This window comes from Lepisma saccharinum, chromosome 27, assembly GCF_977018435.1.
Source record: "Lepisma saccharinum chromosome 27, izLepSacc3.1, whole genome shotgun sequence".
NCBI lineage: Eukaryota > Metazoa > Arthropoda > Insecta > Zygentoma > Lepismatidae > Lepisma > Lepisma saccharinum.
Genome location: NC_139255.1, coordinates 7,471,639 through 7,483,932, shown reverse-complemented (window position 1 = coordinate 7,483,932; position 12,294 = coordinate 7,471,639). Strand labels below are relative to the sequence as shown.

Below are 12,294 nucleotides of genomic sequence, written 5' to 3'. Positions count from 1 at the left end.
GGTTGCAGCGGCACTTGTTAAGCCAATATATGCCAGTACTGTGCGCCGAAGGCTCCACATGAAGGGATTGTACGCCCGAGTACCACGTGTTTGTGTTGCACTAAGCGTCTAAACCAGAGGGGCAAGATTAAAGTGGTGTCGTCAAAATGTCAATTGGGCTGTCTCAGATTGGTGCAACCTCCTGTTCACGGACGAGTCCAGATTTGCCCTAGAATCAGATGATAAGCGTGTAAGGATCTGGAGAGAACGAGGCACACGCAATCAGGCCAAGAACACCATCGAACATCACGCATTCAGAGGTGGCAGCGTCATGTGTGGGCTGGAATTTTAATGGGATATCGCACCGAGCTGCACATCTTTAAAGACGGTTCTATGACTGCTGCGCGGTATCGGGATGAAGTCCTAGACCCCATTGTGAGACTCTACGCTGCAGCAGTTGGTCCTGATTTCCTCCTTATGGACGATAATGCCCGTCCCCATCGAGCCAACATTGTTGACGAGTACCTGGAAAGTGAGGGCATTTCTTGTATGGAGTGGCCGGCGTATTCCCCCGACCTTAATCCCATTGAAAACCTTTGGGATGCCCTCGGGCGTGCTGTCTATGCACGTTCATATCCTCCAGCCCGTCTGAGAGAGTTGGAAACTGCTTTAATGGAGAAATAGCCATTGCTCGTATCTGTGATGGTTGACCACCTCATTGAAAGCATGGAAAATCGTTGTAAAGCTTGTGTGAAGGTCCGGGGTGGTCACATACAATATTACTGTAAGTTTTGTTTGGTTTGTTTGCCTTTAAATATCATTATGTTAATAACCCAAATGTGACGTTATATAATTTACGAAAAGTAAATATTTCTTTTCATCTTTGTACACAATTCTTGTTTTCTTTAATGCATAAACATATTTGCTATCGTCATTTGCAATTTTGTGTTAATCAGAGCTTTACTTTTCCATGTTTGTTGATTTTACCATTGCGTGCTTAACGTTTGGAAACGTGTTTATGTGTTATCTAGTTTTATCTTGCTTGCCTATCCTAATGAAATTTGCATTTGTAGCGAATGCAGAGTTTGAAGTATGCTATCATTTTTGCTTCTAGCGACAATTTTCTTCTATACTCTGTCCCAGCTAACTGTGGAGCAGGGCCGAGCATAACGGCAGAGGAGGAGGAGGGAAATCGAGTGGTGAAAGAGCAGTGTTGCCAACCGTACGGTCCTGATCGCACATGTATGGAAATTTTATGGCATGTACAGTCATGGACACGATTCCATTGAATGTTAATGGAATTGTTATAACCCAGAAGTGTCCTTGACTGTACGAACGTACGGTTCAGACCTTAGTCCGTACGCTAAATGCACGGCTTGTCAAAATTTCCCTAAGAAATACGGACCCAAGTGTACGGACCTGGAGACAAAAATACGGCCCGTTTGCCATGTGCGTAGGGTAATATCGTTTTCAAAAGTTTGCAACGCTGTAGAGCGAAGCAGGGAAAGCGGGTAAATCCCGTTTCTCTCACTGTTCATTGGTGGAGTCGTCTCGCGTCACTACTTGCGCAGAGACTTGTTCTCGTTCGACTGGTCTACAGTTAGCTGGTACAGGGTACAGAATGTTTTCGTGACTTTGAATCAAACTGGCAGGGTGGATGGAAACCGACCCAAGTACTAATATGAGATAAGGATCTCCGGTCCGGAAAAGCGCCATTAAAAAGTTATAAGCCAAAACTAGTTGGGACTGTCTACATGACAATGGAATAAGATAAGGAAACGGATTTGTATGTGCTAAAAAGTGCTGGCTTACTTAGCAGAATAATTCAAAATTCAAATAAAAAAAAAATGTTTTATTTTTTGTCACCAAAACAATGGCTTAGCAAACTTTCTTGTACGTGCTGTAAGGTGCATTTTCTAAACAAGAATCTCCATATAAACAGATTTACATTTAGTGAAACTGCGTTCAATGTCACACGATATAATATTTCAAATATGCAATGGACAAGAATGTTAAAATGATGGGTGCATTTCCTATTCTCAAGACCAATAGAGTACAACACGAACAGAATTAAGATGAACAGAATGCCTTTGGTGCTAATACAAGAAGTGAAAATGTAGTAATGGCATGAATCTCTTATTTATTATAAAAAAGGATGTACGTGTGTATAGCTATATGTGTGTTTGTTCCGGCATAACTCTCGAACGCCTGGAGCGATTTCAACCAAACTTGGTACACGTATCACTTGATATCTGGAAATGAATACTGTGGGGGTAAGACACTGAAACCCCAAGGGGTGAGGGTGGGAAGGGGGTGACTGTAAAAATAATCGAAAACGACCGATATTAGTGTGGAATCCATAGTTTTCCGGGTCGCTAAGATGGAGAGCGACACTCCCAATGCCGTTCAACTCCAAGACACCCATGGCACCCCAGGAGGTGGGGTGGGAAGGGGTGACATCTAAAAATAATTGAAAACGAACGATATTAGTGTGAAATCCATAGTTTTCGGGGTTTGCTAAGATGAATAGTAACAATCCCAATTCCGTTCAACTCCAAGACACCCCTGGCACACCTAGGGGTGGGGGTGGGAAGGGATGACATGTAAGAATGATCCAAAACGACCGATGTTAATGTGGAATCTATAGTTTTCAGGGTCGCTAAGATGAATAGTTACACTCCCAATGCCGTTCGGCTCCAAATTAATCACCTGTCGGCATGGTGGGCGAGAGGGGTTGAAAGAAATGTCAAAAATGGCCTACATTAGTGTCGAATCCATAGTTTTCGGAGTTGCTAAGCTAATTGGCGACATTCACGATGACATTTGAGAGAGAGAGACAGACTTGCTTTCTCGATCACGATCAACAATTCACACGGGCAGTCTATTAGGTCTGCGGAGTGGATTTAAAATGGCCATCTTTCTCCCACACAACTTTAATAGAAGATTGGGATAAATAAATACCCGGCCAACGCCTGGTAATTAGCTAGTATGGAATATAAGCTACGTCGGAAATCACTACCAATTTATCACAAACAAATATTGATGAAAATACTTTACCGGGTTCTGATATCAAGGAACGGAGTTTTTCGTCCGATTCAAGTTGTTTCCGAAATATCTCAAAGTTAGCTCCTTCAAATTCGATGAAGGAGAGCTCCGCATTCCTCAGGGAATTGGATGCATTTTCGACAACTTTCGCACCTCCCCTGAAAGTTTATTTGAAGATACACTTCATCTGAGATGTGCTGCGTTAGGTTTACTAACTTTACAAGCTCTTCAGATTGCGAAAAGTTTTCGCCAACTGTTCCATGAACTTTCGAACGGTACGGGTATACTTGCTACCCACGCTTACTAAAAATGAAAGCTCTCTTCCTAGATCCATAACGTCAGAAGAACGTCACAAGGAGCAAACAACTCTGTTACGTACCCAATAGGACCAAATAATGTAAATAGTTGCGCGTGTCAGTCGTCTGGCACCAAGTAGGGGAGACCGGGGTAATTAGAACAGGAAACAGCCTGTTGAAGTTCCACTGTAAATTACTCAGAAAGTTACTGATGGATTTTTTCAAAATTTCTACCATTTAAAAGGACATCTTTTGCATATTTTTGAAAAAAATAATGACCATACCTGCATTGCAAATACTCGTCCAAAAAAAAAATTGTCATGACACCATAAAATTGTTCCAATTACCCCATTTGGGGTTAATGGAACATAAGTTAGAAATTTCAACTGAATAGCTTTGGATTGCTGTTGGGGTAATACGAACATCATATATAAATGTCCCATTTACCCTGCAAATTTGAACACAATAGCTCTACTTCTTCTGGAGTTATCAATGCTTGTTTAAATAAAATCCCAAGTTAACGTATTTTTTTCATAAAGTTCAATTTCCCAGCTGTGAAGCAAATATGTGTGAATGAAAATCAGTGTTCTATGATTTATTTGAAAGGTTACAGGCCATTCTACAATGTAGTAAAGAAAAAACTTCTAATAGTTACATGTACAATCTAGTATACCCAAGCGAAATCAAGCAAATTACGCAATGTTCTAATAACCCATTTGCAGAAATTTTTGGGGTAATAAGAACTTTGCTTATAAAAACCAGGCAAATTGCCCATAGACAACCAAACTCACATGAAATGATGTGTGCCCTTATGTTTTATTATAGGGGTGAAGAAAATTTTGAAAGGGTTCTTTCATTCACATCCAGTATATGCAGAAGCAGAGAAACACCAAGCATGCGTCACATCATTTTTGCAGGTGTATAATAAAAGTCAAATAAAACTTACTTTTGTGTAGTTATTCCAATAACAAATTTTCTGCATGTAGGTTTAGTGTAGGTACATAGGTATGAAATGTTATTACACCAGTCTTTTCGTTTTAAATTATTCTACATTAACATGTTCCAATAACCCCATGTTCTAATTACCCCGGTCTCCCCTATACACTCTGTTGTACCCAGTTAGTGTTGGCGCGTTAAAATCGCAGCCGCAATAGAGGATATTAGTATTATCCTCAAAGTTTAAAGGAGGAAGCTGGAAAAGGATAAAGGAATTCATTAAATCGTCAAAAACATAAGTAAATGGAAACCCAGATGGAAGTTCACAAAGAAGACAAGAAGGAAGTCCAGATCCAGAACGTCCATTACGAAGGAAGCCCACTTAGGAAATCTAGAAGGAAGTCCAGATCTAGACCGTTCATTAAGAAGGAAGTCCATATAGAAGAATATACAAATTAAAGGAAAAATAATAAAAGATATATAAAGATAAAAGTTGACTGCAAATGAGAATTATAGAGAAAAGTAGCTCATCGTGTAAATATTCTATTTCCATGTATCCTTGTTTATATAATATATTCGTTTAAACGTCTCCATTGGAAGGCATCCTGTCTGGTTTCTTTGTCTACAAAGAACCCTACCCTGTAGATATTCTAGCTGTGGTTTAAGTTTACGATTTATGCACCTTGCAACAAATGGAGGTAGCAACTCTAAGCTTAAGGTTGTGTCCGAATTTGAAGGGGTTTACTTTGTTCCCTGTCGCTTTCCTCTGACTTTGATGTCGACCGAATCTAAAATTCTCGAGCCGATCTTTATGCCGGAGTGGTTAGCACAGCGCACTACGACACAGAGGTTCGAATCCCAATCTGGACATTGGTGTTCTGTGTGAACATCCCTTCATCAATTTCATTATGTTATCAGTCATCCGCGTCGTGGCGATTAGCCAAAAGTGGCAGAAAAGTGACGCTGAATAACAAAGATCAAATGAAATGTAAAAGTCTCGACACTGAAAAACAACTGGTGTTTAAGCTACACAAACAAACACATATTAGTCGCAGGAGGTCCACACAACATTTTGGTGCAGGTTTAACCTCAATGGTAGTAAAATGGTGTGCATTACAACCATTTAAATGTGATGTTTTGACATCACTGAGATTAGACGTTGTCGTCATCATGTTTCCATACCTATTTACTCCTTAAATTGAAAAATAAAATGGTATGTGATTTCTTGTTTTACAATTCTTCTGAATACAGTGCTATCAATAAAATGCCAAAGTGGCACTGAGATTTAGATAGTTTATTCAATAAACATTACTTCTGGAAAGTGAGAGTTGCAATATGGCTCCCGAGATTAGAGCCACAGAGAGTTGAAGGGTAAACTCCATTTATGTCACGGATTCGGACGAAAGGTTCTAGGTATTCTGGGGGTGGAACGACACTGAAGACAGCAGTAGCTTCCGATTCTGACACCCTAATCTACCTAAAGTAGTCACATGTTTATATTGGGCTTCAGAAATCACATTCTGTCATCATTTCTGCCACATTAAATGATCATTTTCTATCAGAAACATGAGCGGTGTTTTAATCTTTATATTCAATTCTTGAAACTTTCAACGAATTCAACCTTAACACTATGGAATTCGTAAACCAGGAGGTTAGTTGCAGCAGCACAGCATCTTATCCACCTGTTCCTATCTTGGGCAAGAAAAGATGCATTGGGACTAACAGTCCCATATAAATAACATATAGAAGGAGTTTACCTGCATATTTCGTCTAGATTTTTCTACAGGTCTCTTACTAGCAGGTTTTCCAACATGAACCGTTCAGCCATGTTTTCTTAACGCTGGATAGGTAAAATTATTGGTTTTTTCTTTAGTAATAACAAGTATAGGCTTATTTGTCCTAAACATGTTTCTGTGATACTAACGTCATCAATTCTTCTTTGTAAATTGTCAGTGGTGATATATTCATGCTTAATTTTTGAACTTTTAATTACTGTTTTTACTTTCTATTCGTATCTACATTTCGGAGACAGCTTTTGTATCCGTCCTCAGAGGCTGACAGTTGCACATAGGTGGCACTGAAGGAGAAAAAAAAGTAAATTCTCAAGTTGATCACTTCAAGCGTCAACTCCAAACATATCTGAAATGGTGGAGCCTGGGTCAGCGCAAAGATAATTCTCCCTGGCTCTGTCCATACAAACACAGGTCTTATCCAGACCATGAGACGACGTGTAACCTCGAACACCGATAATAATCCTCCTAGACAGTATGTTTATTTCACAACACCCACATGGACACGTTCCCCAAACACACCTTGTGTTCGGGGACTACGGACAGACAGACGCAAATACAAAACTCTGAGACAGAGATGGAATCAGTTTTTCCGAAACTTAGGTACGAATAGAAAAGCAAAAGACAGTGGTTAAAAGTTCAAAAATTCAAACATAACGTTATCAATCTCAGATGCCACAGTGCCTAAGACAAATTAAATCAGTCTTAATTTTTATGCAGTGGTAACGTGGGAAATTTTGTGTGTACAAAGTATATATGGCGAAATTAGTATTTAGATTTGTACTTTATGTATAAACAGAACACACCAAAACGTCAAAGAATGGTAACCACCACGGTCGAAATATCATTGACATATCAGTCAATTAGCGAGGATGAAATTAATATTTTTTGCAAGTAAATATAAGCTCGTAAACCGAATTAAAAATTCTGAATACAGATTGTTATTTTACAAGGAAGCCCATAATTTCCTTTCTTTTCTGCGTAAAAGTGAAGGGAAACAAAATTTTATTTAGTAAATTCAAAGGTAATTTTATATTTTTGTAAAATGTTGCTTCATTTTTATCACGATTTGCCAGAAAGGAATGAAAATATTTCAATTTTAATATACAAGTACTTATTTTGGAGCTGTGAGAACTCGAGCAACAATGTTCAGTTTGTTCAAATCTCTTGGTATTTTTATTCAACTTAAGGTACTATAAGCCTGATTTAAATCTGTAGTATTACTCTGGCCTGGTGTTTCTAATGAGACAGTCAGACCAGAGGTGATCCATGAAATGTGTTATTGTTTGATTACATACATATGTAAACATATGAATGGCTTATTGCAGAAAGGGACCTGAGTCACTTTTGCACAATTCTGAGAAAAACAATGAAAAATCGTATAATATTAATAGTGTAAGAAAGAAATGTGCCGTTGTTGGCTCAAATATTCAACATAATGAATAGTTAATTTTGCAACCCTCAATGCACCCCCCTGCAGTATGCTGCTAGACAAAGTGGAGATAAAAAAATTAACTCCGATACCTCAAAAATGTGACTCAGGTCCCTTTCTGCAATAAGCCATTCATATGTAGAAAATATAAAATGTTTCGAAATATTTGTTTTCAATTTTTAGTACGTATTTGTAATATTTTTAACATATAAAAGTAATAATTTTCCACATTTTGAGTTCGTAAAATTCCGTGTCGTAATTATTATCTATAAATTAATGCTAAATAATATGAAGAGAATGATCAATGTGATTGTTGAACAAAAAGTTGTTCATTCTTTCGTAAAGAATCAGTTCTGTTGATGCACGTGACCTCGGATCATTCTTGTGGTTTATATGCACGATCAACAATACATTAATTGTTGCCCTGTTAACGTTTTCTGCGCAGCAACAATCAAAATGAGCACGAAAGATTGAATTTCTGAAGCGCTCAGCAATTGTGGGATTATACTTTACGGAAAAGACGAAGGTGTGAAGGCTTTCGAAATGAGTAGATTGGAAGTTGCAGTAATGCGCTTATTCCTAGAGAAGAACCCGCACGTTGCAAAGGCGATTGCTTTCCTGACAGATACAAGACGTCGTCTGCTCATCCGAGAAGGACACTTGAAGACCACGATCGCAGAGGAACTCAAGACAGCCAAGAAGCACGGCAAAACCGACAGAAGAGTTGGCATCAATGCTCTGAGGAGGAAGAAGATACTGGAAAAACAACTTGATCGAGTTACGAAAGCGGTGAAGAATATCCACGAAGCTCGAGAGAGACTGACAGAGCTGCACACCAAAGCAGACTTTTCGGTACGTATGCACACATTAGCACGAATCTGCAAATGTTTGGCGAATGTATTCGAGAACGCCATGGACGAAGAAGACGGAATTGAGCACTGTGCTCTCCCAGGAATCGGATTATTTGAGCCTACAATTCTTGAAGATGAACAGAGCAAGAGCCGGAATGACAAGCAGTTGCTTCAAGAACTCGAACGACTCTTGCAAGAACCGGAAGAAGATGAAGAAATCGTGATGGATAACAAGAGTAGTCAAACATCATACCCGAATATCTACAGACATTTTTGGTAAAAGAAATATATTTGCACAAATCACCCGTTATCTATTCCAAATTTTAAAATTCATGGACAACTGTCCTCGTGTTCCAGAGAGAAAATAAATTACGTTGTGTCCCATCATAATACTCCGAACTAAGGTGAGAACATATATAATCTGGCTTTGTAGAAGTAAATACATTAAATTCGAGTACTGTTTTCTGAATATGTGTAAAATTGCATTCTTAAATATATGCGATGTTTGTGCATTTTAATAAAACAATATGAGGATTACACGTAGATTTAAAAGAATGTTATAGTGACTGCAATTTTGATAATATTGCATATAACCAGAAATGGGACTGAATAAATATTTTGATTAAACTAATAAAGTGTTCTTTATGCTAGTATTGAAAGGAACACAAGGCGAAAACATTACTTGCATCTTGACGAACACTTGTCTCACGTTTATAGTTATTTAACGATTAGGATGTTTATAATAATTGCACCTGATTTTGTTTAGTAATCTTGATTTCCTTGACTAAAATAAGATTATATATATATTATGTTGTGAGGAAGAAAATCTACTTACTAGACGAATACATAAATATTGATTTCTCCCTCCATACACACTACATATACCGTAATGGAAGTAGATTACATTACAGACTGAAAATGATATTTCTATAGTCTTCTGTTTCTCGTGTCTCCACCAGTAGATAAAGTAGATAAAGACAATTTTCGAATAGCAATAAATCATTTCACGTGATGTAAACAGAACTGTATTCATATAAGGTGAAAATGAACTCCTTATCACTAACAAACTAAAAAGTTTCAAATGTTACTGTTAATGTAACTAAAACCAAATTTGATCTAAATGAACCTGATGAGCAACACGAAGCCGAGCAGAATATAACCTAACCACAAACATTCCAAAATCTATATATTGAGGAATGCAGAACTGAAAAATAGTATTTGCTGTAAGCAGTCGATAAAGTATTTCACAGTTTGTATAATTATGATGTGAATCGTGTACTTAATAGAAATCAAAATATCATTTAAATTTATTATTTCAATTGACATTTACAGTGTTTAATTCTTGCCGATATATATTAATCGTTAGCGTGATTATGTTCTTTCTACAATGTATCACTGCAATTTTGGATTATAGCTTCAACTTCAAAATATATCGCAGTAAACATTAAGATTATTAGAACTGTAATAAACTGGTAATAGGAACTACAATACTAGGAAGATTATTATGGAAATATAATACTTTTGAACATAAACATTTAAATGCAGATCGGACAACATTCCACGGTTAAAATTGTGCATCTTGCCGTGCCGAACATATATTGTGTGCATAATACTGTAGATAGCATTCAAGGTTGAATACATATAGTTGAACCCGTCGAACAGTTTCTATTTTCTGGAATTTTGGTGGGACGTAATTTGGAAGCAGGCATATATTTCATAAAATACTATTCTGAGGCGTGGTGCTGATCACATTACTCCCACTCACGACCGGATCAAGAAAGTGTGGGCGTTACCCCCACACCCCCTATACGCCTTCATGGCGTGGTGCTAAGCACAGGGGAACACTTTACTTTTTTTCTTTTTTACTATTCTGAGGAGTCCTTGCCTTTTTTCAATCAAGACTTTACATTAAATTAATGTACATGTTAACATGTAAATATACATCACACTGTTAATATTGTGATAGCTACTCAGAAAATGTCCCCACCGGGTATCGAACCCGGAACTCCGTGATGACAAGGCGACGTTACCACTACGCCATCGGGAGGTTCCTTTTAAATCGATCATGTTAATATGGCAACTGCTTATTAACAGCAGTGATATTTCTCAGTTTCAATTTCTTGTAAAATTGACAATGTCGAGAAATGTTAGAAGAGTGGCTATACTTCCAACCACACTTCTTCCATTCCTTAGACTATTTCAGTCACGTACATGAGACTAAATCATCATACAAAAGAGTCGCCAGTCTTTCCGTGATAAGAGAGCTACCGATGTGCAAAAAGTCAATACTCAATACAAAAGCAGTTGCTGTATCGTCTCGTAGGAACGATCTCGTTGCTTGGTGAAATAAAATTGCTTCAGATGCCTCGGTGGATGTGAGAGTATGAGCAGAATTCTAGTCTGCAATTTAATTCAATGGAAGAGAAAGCACATTTTGTCTTGCCTCAGACACTGAAGTCAAGATACCAGGCAATTGTGATTTGTTCATGTTTCCTCGTCTTGCCCTGATACCGACACTCAAATCTTGAAATGCATTGAATGCAGTTTGAATGCAACTATTGCTAGAAGTGTAACATTGGTTTCTTTGAAATGGCCCTGACTAGTCGCGTCAGTAGATGCATTTTAATTATGTGTGTTGCCTAATTCTACGTTGGTGGTAGAAGTTGGCCATTGAAAATTAGCTATTAGGATCAACTTATCGCCCTAAAGTTAGGCAACACACACAACGCCTTGTAGAGGAGCGAGAATTTCAGGATCTATGCGAGTCATTTTTATTGCTGCTGACTGTACGTCAATTTGTTATTGAAGTAAAAAACTATGCATATTTGTGTCAATCGAATGCAAATGTTCTATCTCCAAATTGTAAACAAATAAAGATATTTTGGCTGTAGTCTATTTAGGATGCAATTGTTTCATCTTTGCTTTCGTCTGATGCCTACATACAGCCAATATTGATATGAGAGTGATTTTGGCCCATATACAGAATTTGGAAGCAGCCACGAGAATGCAAACTCCAACAGCCAATGCAACCTTACGACAATTTCCTCTACCAACCACAAGCAGCATCCGAGAATAAGATGAATCGCTTACGTTCTTACGTGAGTCACTTGTGAGAACTGCTTAGCAATAGCAGTGGTTTTCGGTTCTCACTTTTATTGTTAACAGACAAAAAAATTGGATAATAGTGGAATCAAAGTAGTTGATTGATTTCTGAAAATATGAATTATTTATTTTACTTTGTTACCGAATGACAAATTTATAATGAAATTGTTTCATCTCCATCTCGTTTCCAGAATGCATATATCTGGGAGACAGAACATTGACACTCTCAAAGCTAGTGTTGCGTGCAATTGTTCTGTCTGAAATTTCAATAATTAATTACAGCATAAATACCTAACCAAACAACTACTTCTTTAAAGAGAGACTTCAATATATCAGCCTTTGCAATGAAGGCAAGAAAGAATGAAAAAAATCTCTCTCTTTCTCTTTCTCTCTTTCCTTCTTTCTTTCTAAAAAGAGAGAGAGAAAGAGAGAGAGAAAAAAGATAGAGAGAGAGAAAGAAGAAAGAAAGAGAGAGAGGGGAAAGAGCGAAGGAAAGAGAGGGAGAGAGAGGAAGAGAGAGAGAAACTTTCTTTCCTTCTTTCTCTCTCTCTTTTTCTCTCTCCCTCTCTTTCTCTTTTCTCTTTCTCTTTTCTCTCTCTCTCTCTTTCCTTCTTTCTTTCTTTCCTTCTTTCTTTCTTTCCCTCTTTCTTTCTTTCCCTCTCTCTCTCTCTCTTTCCTTCTTTCTTTCGTTCCCTCTCTCTCTTCTCTCTCTCTCTCTCTTTTCTTTCTTTCCTTCTTTCATTCCTCTCTCTTTTCGAGAGAGAGAGAGATACATCTCTCTCTCTCTCTTTCTTCTTTATCTCTTTTCCTTCTCTCTCTCTCTTTCCCTCTTTCTCTCTCTCTCTCTCTCCCTGTCTCTCTTA

General features: G+C 37.9%; 1 protein-coding gene across 1 annotated transcript; it reads left to right on the top strand.

The window, feature by feature from the left end:
* The first annotated feature begins 8,021 nt into the window (after positions 1-8,021).
* LOC145979947 (charged multivesicular body protein 4c-like) lies at positions 8,022-8,609 on the top strand. Its single transcript, XM_083112890.1, has one exon. The coding sequence runs from the start codon at positions 8,022-8,024 to the stop codon at positions 8,607-8,609; it is 588 nt and encodes a 195-aa protein (XP_082969016.1).
* Positions 8,610-12,294: the final 3,685 nt, after the last annotated feature.

Coding starts and splice junctions, on each gene's coding strand:
- LOC145979947 (XM_083112890.1), top strand. CDS start 8,022: ATGAGTAGATTGGAAGTTGCAGTAATGCGCTTATTCCTAGAGAAGAAC.